The sequence below is a fragment of the Erinaceus europaeus genome, chromosome 5, assembly GCF_950295315.1.
Source record: "Erinaceus europaeus chromosome 5, mEriEur2.1, whole genome shotgun sequence".
Classification (NCBI taxonomy): Eukaryota; Metazoa; Chordata; class Mammalia; order Eulipotyphla; family Erinaceidae; genus Erinaceus; species Erinaceus europaeus.
This window is the reverse complement of record NC_080166.1, coordinates 8800799-8821297: the sequence shown is the minus strand read 5'-3', so window position 1 is coordinate 8821297 and position 20499 is coordinate 8800799. Positions and strand designations below refer to the sequence as shown.

The 20499-nt window shown below is 42.5% G+C and overlaps 1 protein-coding gene across 1 annotated transcript in view; it reads right to left on the bottom strand.

Annotated features, from left to right (window-relative positions):
- Positions 1-1378: 1378 nt before the first annotated feature.
- Positions 1379-20499, bottom strand: part of NDUFS4 (NADH:ubiquinone oxidoreductase subunit S4) — a 79030-nt gene continuing 59909 nt past the window's right edge. Inside the window, exons 4-5 of the mRNA XM_007518900.3 lie at positions 16410-16483; positions 1379-1581 (exon numbers count right to left, since the gene is read on the bottom strand). Of these exons, the coding sequence (XP_007518962.1) occupies positions 1478-1581; positions 16410-16483 (178 nt within the window). The 3' untranslated portion in view covers positions 1379-1477. The remainder of the gene's footprint in view (positions 1582-16409; positions 16484-20499) is intronic.

Sequence of the window (20499 nt, the reverse complement as noted above, 5' to 3'; positions counted from 1 at the left end):
AAGGCTCTGCTTACCTTACCCCCCGGTATGCTATCCAACATTCCTGCCTAGCAATTTATCTTGAATGTTCACTTGTACACATTTCTCTTACCAGAGCACCTCTCAGCTCTGGCTACTACCGGGACTAGAGACTGAACACAGAACCTCTCTCGTGCAAATCCTGTGTTCTGTTGCTGTAAATCCATCTCTCCAACCATATTTTTTGGAGCTGGAGAGTTTTTCAGTTAACTTTATTCTGTTTTAACAGACATCAGTGTAGTAAATAATTCTGCAGTATTTGAACATGTCCCTTTATGTGTACACATAACTACCTTCCTAGAAAAGTGTCTTTTAGAAGCTGGATATGTATGTATTTAACATATACATAGGAAGAAATGGTCAGCAGACTCTACAAAATACTCTCTGATATGTGTGCTTAACCGCTATGTAGCCACCCGGCCCCTTCAAAGCAACCTCTGTACATTTATACTTCTCTGAGTTGGCTTTGTTGGCCTAGACCAATGCACTATTAGTGTTCTTATGAAATACCATTGTGAGAGAATGCACATTTGTATGTATTTCTGAAACACAAAAGGTATTTTATAACAATCTAAAGAAATCATCTGTCCTGAGTCGAATCTATTTCTTTGTAGCTGAAGCAATCACAAATATAGGCTTTGAAGACAGACAAATGTGGATTCAACTTCCAGCTTTGGTATTGAGGATCAGTGTGATGTTGAACAGGTGACTTCGTCCTTCCAGGTCTTGACTGGTGCTTTTGTAAAGTTGGGAAAATCATAGTGTTTACCACAGAATTAGCATGAAGATTAGTAATCAAAGTATGTTGAAGAGCATGCACTCAGTGCCTTAAATTGTATGATCAAATTAATACAGGGCAGAAATGGTTATTTACATTTCTTTAAAATGCCACTGAACACTCAAAAGAATATAAACTATTTTCCTAAGCTCATTACACTTATGAAGTATTGGTTTATGGCAGAGTTTAGCAGGGAACGGAATTCATTCAGACTCAAATTTGGAGAATACAAAGTTATAATTTGAAAAAAAAAAAGAACTTCTATCTGTAAGGGGACTTGTGTTTAGATTTGTTGGAATGCAGTGCAGTCACGAATTTCTCTAGGAAGAGCAACCAAAATAATTTCTCAGGCAGCATTTTAAAGGCTGCTTATAAACACTACCACCACCATGAGAATGCCTATAAAAAGCAAGCACAAAACTTGAACATGGTAGCTGATTCCAAGCATTCCTCCGGATAGATTTTAAGTAATGAAATTTCCTAGAGGTAAGGTCACCTCTGATCTCCTCTATAAATAGGAAACTGTAACATGTTCAATTGGAGACATCAAAAAAACATTTAAAATAGACATCACAAAATGCATTTGGAGCTTAAAGGTCAAATTTATTAGGAGATTAAGAGATGTATCATACATGGACTACAAATACTGCACAGCTGACTTTGTCCACAGTCAGTGCCAACCTATTTTGTGGATACTCTTGTTCTTTTGTTCCAAGAAAAGTTGGCGCCATAAGACTTGGACTTGGGTTTTGGAACCTTTCTCTCTTCAACGTCATAGCTCCATCCTAGGAAAGAAAAACAAACCCATAGGAACAAATTAAAGTGGATGCCTGAAGAAGGCAGCAAACAAAGGCAAATCTGCATAAATCTAATGTTCATTTATCATCAGGCACACATGTCAACATATCAGAAATAACAATACTTACTTAGTGATTTGCCCCATTATAGTCCTGTGTGACAAGGAGGAGCTAAAACATTGCCTGGAGATGATTTACCGTGTCTCAAATTAAAGATGTAGCCCGTGAGTGATTCGTTTGTTTAAATTAGTGTCTTCAAAACAATCTGAATAGAAAAACCGTGGCAATAAGTGTATGTACAAATCACATTTTACATCAGGAAAGACTGCCTGATTCCATTCTCTGAACTTCTTGAAAGTCTGTCATCGTTTGTTGCAAGGGCTATCAAGTATTATATTGGAATTTCATGAGAGGACTTTGTAACAGTGTAAATTCCAGCCCGTGGCCTGAGGCCCATTGGATCAGAATCTCTATTTGGGGCCTTAGAAGTTGTATTTATGGTCCCAGGAAATGTTGATGCATTCAGGTTTGAGAGTCACTAGCCTGTACTATCTGTGTTAAAGTTTTATATCTTCTTGGGGAACACTGGATGACCTCACTCATAGGTGGAACTTAAGAAACAAAGGGAGGGCTATGGACACAGCATCTGGCTATGGAAAATAACTCTCATTCTTGAGGCTTTGAGTTCCCAGGTTCAATCACCAGCACCACCATAAGCCAGAGCTGAACAGTGCTCTGGTTAAAAACAGTAATAACGGGGAGTCGGGTGGTTGCTTAGTGGGTTAAGCGCACGTGGCGCGAAGCACAAGGACCGTTGTAAGGATCCTGGTTCGAGCCCCCGGTTCCCCACCTGCAGGGGAGTAGCTTCACAAGCGGTGAAGCAGGTCTGAAGGTGTCTCTATTTCTCTCCCCCCCTCTCTGTCTTCCCCTCCTCTCTCCATTTCTCTCTGTCCTATCCAACTACAATGACATCAATAACAACAATAATAACTACAACAATAAAACAACAAGGGCAACAAGAGGGAAAATAAATATTTTAAAAAATAGTAAGAATGAAATTATAATTATTCCCCTCAGTCAAGTGATTCAAATTTTTTAATCTTATTTCCAAAGCTCTTTTCAATGTTTTTTTTAAAAAAAAAAAATCAAAAACTGGATTTCTTTAAGTTAATGCACTTTGATTATTTAAGTCCCATTCATTTAAGATATGGAGAACAACTAAGTCAATAAGGATATTTCCTTGAAAACATACTAAGTCTCCCTTAGAGCTGAAGCAAGCCCAATGACTTTCACTTTTCTTCATAAAATCCATTTTTCACCCCTGTAAATTAATCATTCTTCTCTCTAGAGTTTCTTCAAATAACTCATCTTGCAACACCTGATTCATGGCTGAATCATGCTACTGTGCATAAAGTGTCTAACCTGTATACCACAGTCTGATTAAGCTTTCGCTCTCTGGGTTGTCATGAGTTCTACTGCCTCTTGGTGAGTACGAGATGTTTCTGCCATAAAGACTACATGGCAGTAGTCCCTTAGTTAAAATTTAATTTTGCCACAAAATGGAAGATTCTGAAACTCAGGTAATCAAAGTATACTTCTAAGACTGCTACTTCACTGTGAAAACAAGAGAACAGTTCACCTCACAGAATTCCATCTTCAAAGAAGTTTGCTACAAGGAGTGGGGAAGTAGAAAAGCAAATGAAACAAATAGCTTAAAAAACAGAAATTAGCATTCAGAGAAACCACTCAGTGAAGGAGGACAGGGCTTGCAGGCCCGAGGTCCCAAGTTTGATCCCCAGAACTATGTATAACACAGTGATGGCCTCCCTCATTCTTTCAAACAAACAAACAAATCTTATCAACTATAAATGAGACATCAAAACCTAGCAGAGAAAATATCGGTTTAATTCATATATTTAATATAGCCTTACTTTCAGGGTACAGAGAATATTTTGAGTGCTCTATGAATTCAATAAAACAAATGAAAGTCAGGGTCGGGTGGTGGCACACCTAGTTGAGCGCACATGTTACAGTGTGCAGGGGCCGGGGTTCGAGCCTCTAGTCCCCACCTGAAGGGGGAAAGCTTTGTGAGTGGTGAAGCAGTGCTGCAGGTGTCTTTCTGTCTCTCTATCATCCCCTTCCCTTTTGATTTCTGGATGCCTCTATCCAATAAATAAATAAAGATAAATTTACAAAAACAAAACAAAACTCACAGTTATATATTTAAATACATATACTTATTTATTTATGAGAGAGGGAGACAGAAATAGAGTTCTACTCTGACGTATCTGTCACCAGGGATCGAACTCAGGATGTCATGCTTGGGGACCCAACACTTTATCTACTGTGTCATTTCCTGGGCTGCCAGTGTTGTATCTTAAAGAGTATTTGCTGTTGTTGTTATTGGGTAGGACAAGAGAGCAATCGAGATGGGGAAGACCAGTGCTAGTGCCCGGCTCCCCACCTGTAGGAGTCGCTTCACAGGCTGTGAAGCAGGTCTGTAGATATCTCTCTTTCTCTCTCCCTCTGTCTTCCCCTCCCCTCTCAACTTCTCTCTGTCCTATTCAACAAAAACAACAACAGCAATGGCAACAACAATAAAATGGGAAAAATGGCCTCCAAGAGCAGTGGATGCATAGTGCAGGCACTGAGCCCCAGTGATGACCCTGGAGGCAAAAAAAAAAATTATTTGAACTTATTCCTTTATACAGCTAATAAAACGGAGGCACTGATTGGTTAATCAACATAAAGTCACTCAGCTAGGAGACAGGGAGAGAATTTGAAAGCAGATAGCCTGACTCTGTAGCTTCTCCCTTAACTGCACTGTCTGATATTATTTTAGAATAATGAGCCTTCAGTAAATGTCTTGTGATTTCTTTCTCAAATTTGACTCACGACTTTAGCGACACATCTGTAAGTGAAGTGTTTATGCAAATTAAATTCCAGTCACACAGAAACCATTAATTTTGAACTTGAATTTGTGATGCTTTGGGTCTAATTGCATAAAATTTGGCCTTGCTGTTAACAGGAATGACTTTTGGTTAAAACACACACACACACACACACACACACACACACTGTAAATTGAACATGATAACTTAAACATTGTAAACTTCTCAAGCATTTCCTACATTATTCAGCGAGTAATGTTGATAATTACAAAAATGCTCCGTTCAATGAAGTAAATATCACCATAGCACCAACTAAACATTTGCTATTCATTTACTATTACTGATTGCTTACTGTCAGGCACCAGGGGTATCTTAGTCAATGAAACAAAAATCAACACCAAATATCTCCAAAGTAGTAGAGGAAGAGAATAGTACATAGTGCATTAGATCCTAGGACAGTGACATACAGGATTAAAAACACTTCTATGTTAAAGCCCACTAAGAACACACTTTGGGCAGGTTAGACACAAGGACGGTCACATCTGAATTGACATGCAAGAAGTCAGAGACTGAGCCATGTGGATGTCTGGAAAAAGAGTTTCCAGGTCTAAAGCACCAAGTACAAGTACAAATGCCCTGAGGCAGGAATGTGCCTAGTATGCCATGTTCTAGGAAATGAACTAAATGGGTTTTTTTTTTTTGTTTTTTTTTTGAGATTGTGTGTGTGTGTGTGTGTGTTTAGGCCTTCCGTTTTCATGTGGTGTCAGGATGGAATCCTGGGTCTCACACATGCAAAACACAGCAAGTGCACTCACCACATTACCAGCCCTACGTGAATTCTTACTGAGTCTTAAAATTGATTTTACAGGTTGCCTGCCTTATGAGCTAGACTCTGTTTTATATTTAGTTATGTGGTGGTGAAACAAAGTATAGAGAAGTCAAGTCCTCAGCCCAAAGTCAAACGGCTGATAGGCAGGAAAGATGAATTTGAAAGCCAGGTTGACTTTAAAGTTATGCACCTGTCTCATAAAACTACATTTCTTTAAAAAATATCCTGTGGTTGCAATTTTTAGTTCTTTTGGCCATTTCCTTTCAGCCTCTAAGATTTTATAGCCCTTAGTTGTACCCCTATTATTTTTGTAAATGGTTTGGAAAAACTGTCTTCAACTCCATGAACAAAATCTATGTGTCCCAAACCAGTTGTGGACCCAGGAAAATGTTTCAAACATTAAATAGATTCTATGTCTGGTTATAATATTTGTTGGTAGGTTATTCAAAACTTCTGTAATCATTTCTTGCCAAAGAATGACAGAAACTGGCCCTCCCTGGCTTGACTTAACCGCCTAGTACATGCTCCAGTCTAATAGACATTAATAGAGGAAAAGCACTTGGAAATATTTAGGAACTGTTATTCAACACAAGCACCTGATAATTATCCTTTGATATATGTTTCAAATTTCTTAAATTATCTTTATTTATTGGATAGAGATAGCCAGAAATTGAGAGGGTAAGGGGAGACAGAGAGGGACACCAAGAGACAGCTGTAGCACTGCTTGACCACTTCCAAAGCTTTCCCCTTACAGGTAAGGGACCAGGGGCTCGAACCTGGGTCCCTGTGCACTGTAACATATGCGCTAACCGGGTGTGCTACCACCCAGCACTATAATTATCCTTCTATTTACTCCATGATTTTTTCTTTCAAGCACCATGGAGAAAAATGATCTATATACAGATGCAACTCTTAATGTGTTTGATACATATACTCACAATTCTGTCCATGTATCAGCGGTGTGAGCTGGCACTGTGTAGACATAAAATAACTACTAGTCTGGGTTTTCTCCTGGTAAGTAAGGAATGAGCTGGCTCTTGGGAATTTCAAGCCAGATGATAGCTGCTATTGATGATGATTACAACAATAAATAGAAGTGTCATTATAGGGATTGGAATGTGGATGGGCAGAGCACCCTGTGAAAATAAACATACACAAGGAAGAAACCTGCATTTGCTAATAGCATCTCTCTCTGTGTCTCTACCACCGCCAGCCAAGGTTACTAGGATATACAGGGGCAAGTTTTCTTTCCTTTAAACCTTTTTTTTTTTCCTGTAGGAAACATCTTTTTCAGAATTGCACAAGCAACTTGATTTCTCTAAGTAAAAGCAGAGAGGGTAGGAGGAAGTCAAAAGCCACTCAGAACAGTGAAACTCAAACTGGAGTCCATGTAAATTGCCCCTTTGAATTTTCTAGCCTGTTAAGAAAATATTTCTATTTTGTAGGACTGCTAGTATAGAGAATATCTATTCTATTTTAAACAACTGCTTTAAGATAAAATACAATTAAGAATTAAGCCTTTCCTATATAAACTCTGTCTAAGGTAACCAAGTAGTTGATTAGGGATAATTCCTCTGTATAGAATATTCCACTTAAAATGAAGAATGAATAATGGGATAATAATAAATGAGCCACTATTAAAATAACACACTGAAGGAGTGACCATCAGTGGTCACCAGTGGCAGAGAAAGAAAATCAGGTATTAAGAACCTCCTAATGGTTGCACCTATGAAATTCTCTTACAAACAAATACAGTTAAAGCTAAATTTTATCAAGTCTCTCATTCTAACTTCCAACTTTGCAAAACTTGAGGCAATGGAATAAAATGTCTGAGGACAGTATATGGTCAATATAACCTAGAATATGGGAAATTCTGTCAGACGGATATATTTCTTCAATAAATCTATCGGAGAATTTTTTTAAAAAGAAGATAAAGAGGGCAGTGTTGGCATTACTGTTCTACTGAAATCTGAACTTAGAATTCTTTACTTTTAGAGATGCAAAAGGAAACAGATGCATTTACCTTGGCCTTGTTTCCCAATAATTGCTATGACCTAATATGTGTCAGACCTAAGTAATGCATAAGTGGGGGTTCCCTAAAATATTTCCTCGACTTTTAGGGATCTGATCACATTTTTTCAGCACTCCTCTCCAAAGAGTTCATTTCACAGTTTCAACAAACAAATCTACTGGCCCCGCAATACTTCACACCCTGGTCTATCCCAAATGAAATTAAGCAACAGACAAAGGCTACTGGAGCCAGCAGGGAACTTTTGTGAGGAGAGGCTAAGAACACTTGAGAGGACACTCAACATTTACATTTAATACAGAGTCACAAGAACTTATCCTTTCTATTTCCCGCTCATGATCTGTTCTTAAAAATATAACTTGTGAGAAACATAAAGCAGAAATCTAAGAATGGAATTTTATTTGGAAGTGGAAACACTGCTCTCTCCTTCTCTCCTTCTCTCTTCTCTCTCCTCTCTCTCTCTCTCCTCTCTCTCTCTCTCTCTCTCTCTCTCTCAAGAATGGCCATATAAAATCAAGGTTAAGAATGGAATTTTATTTGGAAGTGGAAACACTGCTCTCTCTTTCTCTCTTCTCTCTCTCTCAAGAATGGCCATATAAAATCAAGGTGTAGCCTATAATGACAACAGTTCCATATGCTGTTCTATTAGGGTACTAAAAGCCAGCCCTTTCTCTTCCCAGCTGTGCAGCAGAAGATCAAAGCATTGAGTTTCAGGCAGCTGCCCCAGGGATGGGGCAAAGCTCCTAGGAGCTGAGGAGAGCAGCCATATGGCGTGGATTAACCACAAATCCAACCACCAGCACCTAAGTGATGAGAAACGGATTCCCCTCGCCATCTCATAGAGTGGAATGCTTTCACAAGAATATTTTGCACGTTAAGTCCTAATATTGGAGGGCTACTCTGGCAAATGCTCTGCTTAACTTAAAATGTGATCTGTAACTGCCAATGCTCAACTCTTTTTTTTCTTTCTTCCAGAAATGCACTTTTGTTTTGTTGACCTTCAGATCTGATTCCTATGACATGAACATTGGTGTAATCTTTCCAAATTCTACACACAGACACCACACACAAGAACCAGGGAACAAGCAAACCACAACAGTAACTTATAAGCTAAACACATGAGACCTAGGGAAATTCATCTTTATTTACAAAACATTTAGGATTCAGCTATGTAAAACTTGAGAAATATTCATGAATGCTTTTCTTGCTTGTGAAACAGGGTACCTCCTAGTAATCTGGATTCAAGTTCTATAAAGAGGTCTGTCTCCTCTAATAACCTAAACTCAACCCACGGCATTAGTTCGAAGTGAACGGTATGAGTGGTTTTTCCTACTTCTAGTTGTGTACAAAGCAAGAATCGGCACAAACTGATAGGACTACCTGGTAGTCACTGCTAACAGAGGCATGAGGTCAGAATAGCAAAGGTTTTGGGAGACCCAACTGAGGCATGTTGTTACTTGGAAGGTTTCAGGACTCCTTACCAGGCCTGTGTACACTTAGAAAACAATTGGGGGTGGGGCAGGGAGGTGGCACACCTGGTTAAGTGCACACATCTCTGCATCCAAGGACCCAGGTTCAAGCCCCTGGTCCCCCACCTGCAGGGGGCAAGTTTCATGAGTGGTGAAGCAGGGCTGCAGGTGTGTCTCTTTGTTTCTCTTTATTCAAAGAGCCTCTCTCCCTCCCTCTCAATTTCTCTCTGTGTCTATCCAATAATAAATAAGTAAATACTTAAAAAATATTTGGGGGGCAGGGAGGAGAAAGTAGGTTTTCAGGAAATTTCACTTTGACAATTCCTCTACTTTGAAATTCCCAAGTATCTAATATTTGAGGCAGAGAGAGGGAAGGTGGAACTTGAGAGCAATTTTTAAATATCTTTGCCATTTAGAAAGTACCAGGAAGAACAGGCTTTGAGATTCTTCATGTGACCTGTGGCCTCATTACCCTCAACTCACCCGACCTTGCCTGGGCTCTTTCCATGAGCATACGATGATCAAAATGAGAAATTAAGTTGAAAATGTGAAGCGCGTGAAATACTTAGAAGATTAGTAACCTCATGTACCTGTCACAACTACAACGCCTGAAGACACCCTTAATGCACCAGGAAGTGGTCCCCTTGAATTTTATTTTTTCAAATTATATAGTTTCTATAGTGTCATTATTTCCAAGACAGTAATTTTTCAGTTATATTATTCAGAATTGACTACAAAAAAAAAGAAAGAAAGAAAAGAAAAAAAAGCCAAGATTCTAACCACTCCACTTTTGCATTCTGAAAAAAACATTCAAAAATTATCGATTAGGAATCAGGAGCACATGTTTCTAGAGGGAGAAACTGTTCAAGGCTCACTCAGAAATATATATATAATGTAATTGGTGTGGGGAGTGACTTATACACAGGGACTTCCAGAATATTATTTAGTCAATTTGCTGTCACTCTTTCTCATTTCTGTTACCCCCGCAGCAATACTCACCATGCTTCTGTGGTCATTTATGACAGGAGTGGGGGGAAATTTGAGTCACACGACGACAGACATGTTTCCTGCCGAGGTCATGCAAGGTAATGCTTTGCCTTCTCATCTCCGCTCTCATTATAAACAAGTGTCCTTTCCATGGTCTATTTACAGCCATGATTCTTTTTTTAACATTTTTATCTTTCTTACTAGTGATTTCACTGTTTGTCGAACCCAGTTTCTGAGTGCATTAGAAGGCTGTGATGTCCCAAAATTTGTGTTAGATAAACTTCATTCAGACCTAAGTGATAGCACTGTAGACCAAGAATTCTGTATTTACTAAGGTGCCTTAAACATAAACACATATAACACTGCCACTGATCAGCTGATAAAAACTGTGACTAGAGGCTCACAGAAAACTGTTTCCTTTAGAAGCAATATCTCATATAGCTGATTCAATGTTTACAATTATGTTACAGAATATAACTGCTATGAAAAAAAATGATAAGGATTGGACCGGGTGGTGGCATACCCTGTAGTTACAGTGTGCAAGGACCTGGTTCAAGTCCCCACCATGGGAGACTTCATGAGTGGTGAAGCAGTACTGCAGATATCTCTCTTTCTCTCTTCCTTTCTATACACCCCCTTCCTTCTCAATTCTCTGTCTCTTATCATAGATCAGTGGTCCAACTGTACTTAATGTTACCAACAGATTCCTCGTACCCACATCGGAGCTCTGGAAGCACAGTGGTTAGAGCGTGGTACTTACACAGCATTAAATACAGTCAACTTAAGTCTTTTACAATTTGTGAAGATATACTCCTGCTTTGTTTTACTCCGGTATTTTCCTAAAAGCTGTTACAATTAACTATAGGCTAGAAAGTTTTGGCTTCAACAAAGGAGAGTTGCACGGTACTTTTGAGTACATGCTTCTAAAAGCATCCTTTGAATAGTTTTAAGCCAATACCAGAATCAGAACTCTAACTGAAAAGCAATTTATAATACAGCAAAACGAGAGTTAGTTAGGCTAAATGAACTGATTAAGGATTACTGTAGTGTATGTATGGAATGTGTTAATATTGTTTTATTGGTCTATTTTTTAATATTTAAGGAAATTCTCATTTCTTCTTAAGGCTAAAATTATTTATAAATGAAGTTCTCTGCAGATGGGAAAACACAAAGCAGAACTTGGAGTGGATTTGCTGTATTGCACCAAAGGACACTGGGTGAAGGGGGAGTGTTCAGGTCCTGGAACATGATGGCGGAGGAGGGCCTAGGTCGGGGGGGGGTTAGAATTTTGTGTGGAAAACAGAAATGCGACACATTGGGAGTCGGAAGGTAGCATAGCGGTTAAGTGCACGTGGTGCCACGCAAAGTGCAACGACCAGCGTAAGGATCCCAGTTCGAGTGCCCAGCTCCCCACCCTGCAGGGGAGTCGCTTCACAGGCGGTGAAACAGGTCTGCAGGTGTCTGTCTTTCTATCCCCCTCTCTGTCTCTCCTCTTCCCTCCATTTCTCTCTGTCCTATCCAACAACGATGACATTAATAACAACAACAATAAAACAAGGGCAACAAAAGGGACTGAATAAATAAACATTAAAAAAAACCTTTAAAAAAAAAAGAAATGTGACACATGTACCAACTACTATATTTTACTGTCAACTGTAAACCATCAATTCCCCCAATAAAGAAAAAAAAATTTAAATGATGTTCTCTTGCATGGCCCACAGAATTTGAGGAGTCTTGAATCATTTTATATTTTCATGGTAGTACAGTTATTTGAACATGTTGAATAACCTAATGTCCTACTTTTTATTAGAACAGAATCAGAGACATTGGTTATTTAACCAAGGTCTTACCTGGAATAATATATATGAATGATGTTCATTTAATCAGATATAACCAGGAACTGAAGTTTAGATTTTAAGGAACTAAACAGACGTTATGGAGCCAACGCTAACAACGGCCTTCCAGGTAAAACGGCCTGGCACTTGTTTCCCTAAGTTAATAAGGAAACAAAGGCTATTCAGTGGTCCTCAGAAGGGAGAAATTTGCCACTATTCATATGTGTCATAGGATAAATCTGGTAGCTTACTGGGCTCAAGAGTTAGCAGTGGCTGGGGAAGTGGCTCAGTGGTAGAATGCAAGATTTCCTATGTGTGAGATCCTGGAGGGTTCAACCACTGTCACTACATCTGCCACAGTGACACTCTGGTTCTCTGTCACTAAATTAAAAAAAAAAGGGGGGGGGAGACGGGCGGTGGCGCAGTGGGTTAAGCACATGTGGCACAAAACGCAAGGACTGGCGTAAGGATCTCGGTTAGAGCCCCCGGCTCCCCACCTGCAGGGGAGTCCCTTCACAGGCGGTGAAGCAGGTCTGCAGGTGTCTATCTTTCTCTCTCCCTCTCCGTCGTGTCCTCCTCTCTCTATTTCTCTCTGTCCTGTCCAACAACAACAATACCGGCAACAAGAGCAACAATAATAGCAACAACAACAACAGTGGGGAAAAAGATGGCCACCAGGAGCAGTGGATTCGCAGTGCAGGTACCAAGCCCCAGCAATAACCACGGGGGCAAAATAAGTAAATAAATAGTGATAATACTAAAATAAAGTTGGTTTTTCTCGATGAAATATGCTATTGTGAGGTTGTTATTGTCTTAGACACACGATTTCACATCTCCCCAGAGCGACAGCCTTTACTGTCAGTCATTCCAGGGCTTGTCTCCACTGTCTATCTAGGACACAGCTGTCGGTGTACCTGACGTGGGCCACACTCCTCCTTGGACGCCACCACGGCAAAGTTCCAGATTTCCAGTGCACTCCCTCTCGCCCACATCATGAAATGCTATTCCTAGAGGAGGGTTTGGTTTTCTTTGTTGCTGAGGGCTTGTATATCTGCCTCTTCTCTCTCAAAGGAAACCCTACCACAGACATTGTGAGGCTCTGTTCATCGTGTGCATTCATTATGTCTGTGGTAGGAGGTGTGTTTAGATTCTTGAAACCTCCCCCAGTCCTTTTATAATTAAGGAAAATAAGAAAACTGAGAAGAGCAAGCCAAATAGAGTGATCATATTTTTAGACTAGCCCCTATGTGTGGCAGTTTTACCTGAAAACTTCCTATTCTAAACACCGTTGGGAGTCAAATATTGAATGCTTCTAAAGCGAATGACCTTGGCCAGAGCTTACTATGCACACAGAACCCTCTCTCAGCAGAAGGACGCATGCTCTTCAGAGTATAGGATACTGCAGTAAGATTACACAGCAGAGAAGCCAGTTAGGGCTGGAGAGACATCGCAATGTTACGCATGAAACCTGTGTACCTGAGGTGTCAGAGCCCCACTTTCAATCTGCACCACTGCCCCTTGCCAGAGATGACAGTTGCTCTGGTGTCTCTCTCTTGTAAAAATAAATTGGGAGTCGGGCGGCAGCACAGCAGGTTAAGCACATGTGGTGAGAAGCACAAGGACCGGCGTAAGGATCCCGGTTCGAGCCACAGGCTCCCCACCTGCAGGGGAGTCGCTTCACAGGTGGTGAAGCAGGTCTGCAGGTGTCTGTCTTTCTCTCCCCCTCTCTGTCTTCCCCTCCCGTCTCCATTTCTCTCTGTCCTATCCAACAACGATGATATCAATAACAACTTAAACAACAAGGGCAACAAAAGGGAAAATAAAAAAAAAAAATTAAAAACAAAGTGAAACAAAAACAAAAACAAAATCTTTTTTTAAAAAATGGGAAAACTAAATTTTCACTGTTTAACAAAATAGTCTGTAGTTTCTTTTTCTTTTTTTATTTAACTCATCTGATCCAACTTCTTCTGCTAAAGATGAAGAAATATACTTCTCAAGGTCAACACCTAGTGAAATATGCCTTGCTGAAGATGCTGACAGACAGATACGAAAGGAGAACCCTATCTGTCAGGTTTTTTTGTTTTTTTTAAATCCAAGTCTTTGTATCTAGTGCTTCTGAAGTGTTTTTGAAACCAAACTTAAATAGCACTAGCTGAGAACAAAATGTCTGAGTGGGGATTCAGGTCTGTGGTCTCCACTATCACTCATACCAAGAGGGGCAAGATCAGCATGGAGGGACGCTGTGCGACCTGGAAGAGATCCTACAGCCACTGATTTGGCGTCCATCTGTTTTCAATCACTTCAGTGCTGGACAACCCACGTCTACTGCCAATCTACGCGGATATCTTCGCCCACCCCGTCCAACGCTTGACGTCTCGTCACCCAATCTGGTCCCCTACGCCTACACTGAACTTCTCTGTTCCAGACTCTTGGAAACAGAGTTGGCAGTCAGCTGAGGTCAAGAACAAACACCTCATCACAGACCCCTGCAAGCGTCCACCCGGCTTTGACCTAGCACGTTATGATTGGGCCCTCCTCAATCACTATCGAACAGGCCATGGCCGGTGCGCCGCTATGTTCCATCGCTGGGGAGCCAGAGACGACCCGAACTGCCCCTGCGGCTCCAGACAGACTATGACCCACATAGTCAACGACTGCCCCCTCTCCAGATTCAAAGGAGGTCTCGAAACTTGACATCAGGCTCAACCTGACACTGTTGACTAGCTACGGAAGAAGGGCAAATGCTAGAAGAAGAAGAAGTGCTGGACAAGGTCGGCTTATACAGCAACTGTCACACAAGTACAGTTGCTGGTCTCCATGTGTTGGGTGTTGGGTGTTGGGTGCACCACTCCAGTGGTGTTTACTTAGACTTGCTGCCACAGTGGGTAGTGAGATACATGATGTTAAATAATAAATAAAGGAGACAGATCACAACATTGAATTCAAGGGGAGAATAAACCAGGCTTTCCTAAGAAAATAGAGTGGCTTTAAATCCTTGAGTAGAGGACTATATTTCAGACAACAGTTCTCTACAGATTTTTCTATGGATATTGAATATCTATTATGTTTTCTCTGTGCTAGTTCTGGGTGTTGGGGGAAGCAGTGGCTATGATATAATTCCTGCTGCCTTGTAGATTAATTTCTGCTTCATCACAGTATTAGAAGGAACAATCAGTTAAGCTTTCCTGAGTTATACTGACTATTGCTATCTCCCCAGGAAAGCAAGTTGAACAATATTAATCAGTTAGATTGGAAAGGCATGTTATTATAGCAGCGGCTAGGTTCACAGCTGTGATTCACACGCAACTGTCGTCAGGTGGTCCTTGTGACCACTTAGAGAGATGCTAACAAGAGATTTAACACTTTAATTAGATTTCCTGTTATTAAACTCACATTACAGACCTCAAATGAATAATTTTCAAGGTGTCAGACATGAAATATGGTAGGCTGGAAAGATGAAAAATATTAATAGGACTGTTTTTGATATGCTATACTACAGTTTAATCAAAAAGAGAGCAATGGTCCTTTTAAACCACAATAATATTTTTAAAACCATGGCCACTTAGAGGCCATTAAGTAATTAATATTCTTGAACTTTCCTGAGAATGTGTTAAGAAGGCATGGCACTTAACAAAGTATTTGATTGTCTGAACTTATACTAATAGCGGAAGAGATCTGAGAGCTATGTTTACTCGCTTTATTTTATACACTTATCAGGCGAGGTAGGCTGCTTTGCTTCAGACCTCTCATTATAAACTACATAGTGTTATCTTGGGGTGAAAAACAAAATATTCTAGATAATGTAAGTACTATATTGCCTTTACAGCAATGTGTAGGCAACCCTAACAACTTAACAAAAAAAACAACAACATTTGCTGCCTTATAGTAATAATAAACTTCTATAATATTTCAAAAATAAAAGCCAGCTGCAGGTAAGTGAAAGTGAGAATAGCTGCCAAGTGTCTATTAAGCACCAGATATCTTGGACTAAGTACACCTACATCATAAGCAAACTTCTAACGGTAAGAAAATAATAAGTTCATTACGAAACTAATGCAAAGCCATGTAGCTTCAAAGGTGCACAATGAGATTAGCACCAGCACCGGGCTGCTTCTGCCGCTTCATTCTAGTACTCTGTACTGCATGACATAACAAGAGGAAAGGGACGACGGAGAAGACTTGTCCCATCTTTGCTAACAGCAGCATACACGTGTGACATGACTGGGGTCATCAATTCTACTCCACACGCTTTATCTAGAAAAGTAGCCAATGAGACACTTGGGCTTAAAGGACATTTTAGAGGGGAAATTGATAACACCGGCTATTTTCAAATAACTGAAGATTAGATGCAAAAACAAGCATGAGATTTTGGTTTAAAATAGAAAGGAGGCAGTAATAGCAAGTGTCAAAACTGGGATCGGCTGCCTTATGAGGTGCTTAGCTTGAGTCTAAAAATCCAGTGTTAGTGAGTCTGAGGAGTGAGTCCTAAACACGATGTGAATTAAACAGGTAGTTGTGTTGACTGCCTTTATTTCAGATTAAACTTATTTTGTTTTCTACAAGTTATATGGGCATTCTAGCTTTAAAAAAATTTTTTTTTCTGGAGGAGATATTCTGATGTATTAAAATAATTTAAAAACCACTGGGCTAAATATATTGAAATATTTCTGTCAACTCGAATCGTGCATCCATGGGTGACTTTGATTACGGCTAAGAATGAGCAAAATCACACATCGGTTTCATTTGCCAAAACAAAATAAAACGGATCCAACATACCATTTTTCTCTGCGAAGACAATGGCATCTTCTTTTGTACTGAAAGTCAGAACCATGTTGGATAAGGGATCGGCCCTGAAAGAAAATTTTTATCCACAATTTAACATTAAGGTTTGGTTGAAAAGCTATCAACATTAAAATTAAAGTTAAATGTTTAGAAAATTAACAAGTGGGGGTCCGAAGGCGGCGTACCCAGTTACGTGCACGTTGTACAAAGTGCAAGTACCCGCGCAAGGATCCGGGTTCAAGGGTTCCAATTGGAGCCCCCGGCTCCCCACCTGCCGCCAAGATGCTTCACAGGCGGTGAAGCAGGTCTGCAGGTGTCTCTGTCTCTCTCTCTTTTTCTCCCCCTCCTCTATCATTTTCTCTCTGTCGTATCCACTAAAATGGAAAAAACGGGAAAACCGGGGACTAAAGCAGTGGGTTCGTAGTTGCAGACAAGCCCCAGCCATAATCCTGTGGGGGGAAAAAGGAAAAGAAAAGAAAAGAAGAAGCGAACAGTTGCTCTAACAGAAAATAAAAATACTACTAGTGAAGTATCTGAGTTTGGTGTCTGGCATCACATATGACTGAGTGATTCTCTGATTCTCTCTCCTTGCCCCCCCTTCGTTAATAAATCTTTTAAAAGGGAGAGAAGGCTAAGGGTATTTACTCAACTCTTAAAAAATGCTGAGTAAAAAAAAATTCCAAGAAGATTCTCAAACTGTCCTTATATCAGGGTGATCACTGGGGCTGGGTACCTGCACTATGTATGGCTTCAATGTTGTGAGAGGGCTATTTTTTTTTTTTTAAACAGAGAACTAGATGGGCAAGGGGCAGGGACAGGGACAGGGGCAGGGCAGGGACAGGGGCAGGGGCAGGGGCAGGGGCAGGGTGGGGCAGGGCAGGGACAGGGGCAGGGCAAGGGGCAGGGACAGGGACAGGGGCAGGGCAGGGACAGGGGCAGGGGCAGGGGCAGGGCAGGGACAGGGGCAGAGGCAGGGCAGGGACAGGGACAGGGACAGGGCAGGGACAGGGACAGGGGCAGGGCAGGGACAGGGACAGGGGCAGGGCAAGGGGCAGGGACAGGGGCAGGGCAGGGACAGGGCAAGGGGCAGGGACAGGGGCAGGGACAGGGACAGGGACAGGGGCAGGGACAGGGGCAGGGACAGGGGCAGGGACAGGGGAAGGGCAGAACAGGGCAGGGACAGGGGCAGGGCAGGGACAGGGGCAGGGGCAGGGCAGGGACAGGGACAGGGGCAGGGCAGGGACAGGGGCAGGGGCAGGGCAGGGCAGGGACAGGGGCAGGGCAGGGACAGGGGCAGGGACAGGGGAAGGGCAGAACAGGGCAGGGACAGGGGCAGGGGCAGGGGCAGGGCAGGGACAGGGGCAGGGGCAGGGCAGGGACAGGGACGGGGCAGGGACAGGGGCAGAGATAGGGGCAGGGCCAGGGACAGGGGCACGGCAGGGACAGGGGCAGCGACAGGGGCAGCGACAGGGGCAGGGCAGGGGCAGGGCAGGGACAGGGACAGGGCAGGGACAGGGACAGAGCTGGTGTAGGGCAGGGGCAGGTCAGAGGCAGGGCTGGGGTGGCAGGGGCAGGGCAATGACAGGACAGGGGCAGGGGTAGGAGCATGGCAGGGGCAGGGCAGGGGCAAGGGCAGGGCAGGGACAGGGGTTGGGCAGGGGCAGGGCAGGGGCAGGGCAGGGCAGGGCAGGGGCAGGGCAGAGGCAGGGCAGGGGCAGGGCAGGGGCAGGGCAGAGGCAGGGCTGGGGTAGAGCCGGCCAGGGCAGGGCTGGGGCAGGGCAGAGGCAGGGCTGGGGTAGAGCCGGCCAGGGCAGGGCTGGGGCAGGGCAGAGGCAGGGCAGGGCAGGGCAGGGGCAGGGCCGGCCAGGGCAGGGCAGGGCAAGGACAGGGCAGGGACAGAGCGGGTTGGAGGCGGGGCAGGGGCGGGGCGCCAGCTATTGCTTCCACGGATACCAGGGTTCAACTCAGAAATGGACACTTGGAACGTTCTGCCCACTCCTGTCCCACCTCTGAACTTGTTAATGAACCTTCTTGCTTTGACTCTCTCTCTCTCTATATATATATTTTTAATTGCCAACAGAGTTATCACGGGTCACCCTTTTGCTATTTCCTGTTTTCTTTTCTTTTGATGGGACAGAGAGAAGTTGAGGGAAGGGAGGGACGGGGTGGGGGGGAGAGAAAGAGGGACTCCTGCAGCCCTGCCTGTGAAGCTCCCACTCCACTGCGGAGCCCAACAATGTTCTTTTAAGCATGAGGTCAATTTAAAAAATGAAAAGTCCTAGACCTGAGATCCAATTGAGTCCTTATGCTAAAGTACTGGTAATGCTTATAAACCTGCAAAGATTCTTTATACAAATACAATAAATAGCACGCACCGGCATCAGGATCCCGGTTCGAGCCCCCGGCTCCCCACCTGCAGGGGAGTCGCTTCACAGGCAGTGAAGCAGGTCTGCAGGTGTCTGTCTTTCTCTCCTCCTCTCTATCTTTCCCTCCTCTCTCCAATTCTCTCTGTCCCATGCAACAACAACGACAGCAGTAACAATGACAATAAACAAAAGGACAACAAAAAGGGGAAAAAATTTTAAAAATACAATAAATATAACTTCAACAATGTGACTCTTGGTAGTATGTTTATAAAGAGACAGAGTACTATTTGTTATGACTCTTTGAATAGCAAAAAAATAAATAAATAAAAAGCTTTCTATTTAGAAACATAGAAGTGTAACTAACAGAAAAGAGGGCTCAGGAATTGCTTCTGAGTACTGGAGAAATAAGAGCTATACACCAGAGGGTGCATGGGAAGTAGCTTTCATCGAAATAAACACGAGGGAGTCGGGCGGTGGTGCAGCGGGTTAAGCGCAGGTGGCGCAAAGCACAAGGACCGGCATAAGGATCCCAGTTCGAGCCCTGGGCTCCCCACCTGCAGGGGAGTCGCTTCACAGGCGGTGAAGCAGGTCTGCAGGTGTCTGTCTTTCTCTCCCCCTCTCTGTCTTCTCCTCCTCTCTCCATGTCTCTCTGTCCTATCCAACAACGACGACATCAAGAACAACAACAACTACAGCATCAATAAAAAGACAACAAGGGCAACAAAAGGGTAAATAAATAAATAAAATTTAAAAAAACACAAAAAAACCCACTCACGAATGGCTGTTTCTGAAGTGCTGGCTACATGCTATGGTTACTATTCTGGGATTCCTATAAGATTCCTATTAAAAATATGTATTTTTAGCATAAACCTCACTATTTAAAAAAAAAAAGTTCCTCTATGGCCAGTAGTATTAAACACCAAAGAGAAATGCTCATTTTCTATTGATTTCTCCTTTTAAAGACACGTGGTATCTTAACATAAACTCTATTGAAAACTGAAGGTTTCAAATAAATATGCATGAGCTTGATGAATGCTAATCTGCACATGAGCTTACTTGAAACTAAGGAACCACCGAGAAGAAACTGCAGGACGACACTCGGGAGCCACGAGGCGATCATGACTCTTATTTCCTGCAAAGGGTGCGTATGAACCGTTATTCTTACCCCAGCTTTACTCGTGAAGGAGTGCAGAGTTACGCAGTAGTGACCTGTGCCGACAAGTCAGCATGTCTAGCCACTCAGCTTCATCTCATACGTCAGTTCTTTTTGCTTTGTTGTCACGATCACTTTACACCCTTTTTCACTGTCCATCAACTACCAAAAAAAAAAAAAAAAATCCCTGCCTAGTTAATATTTCTGTGCTCCTTTCCGTCGATTTTCAACGTTAAGACAGAGGCAGAGAGGCAGAGTGACAGACCATCGTGCCAAAGCTTCCTTCCTTGCGGTGGAAGTGGGGCTCAAACTCGGCTGGTGCGCATGGCAGAGCAGCATACTACCCAAGTGGGCTATTTTGCCCGTTCTGTCCCACTGGCTTTACTTCAGTCCACCCTCCAGCACGCTAGCAGGTTAATCTCTCTAAAATTCAACTCCAAAACTTTAGCTTCCACTGCCTAGAAAACTGATGCACAGTGGGTTAAGCGCACCTGGCGCAAAGTGCAAAGACGGGCATAAGGATCCCGGTTTGAGCCCCCAGCTCCCCACCTGCAGGGGCGTCGCT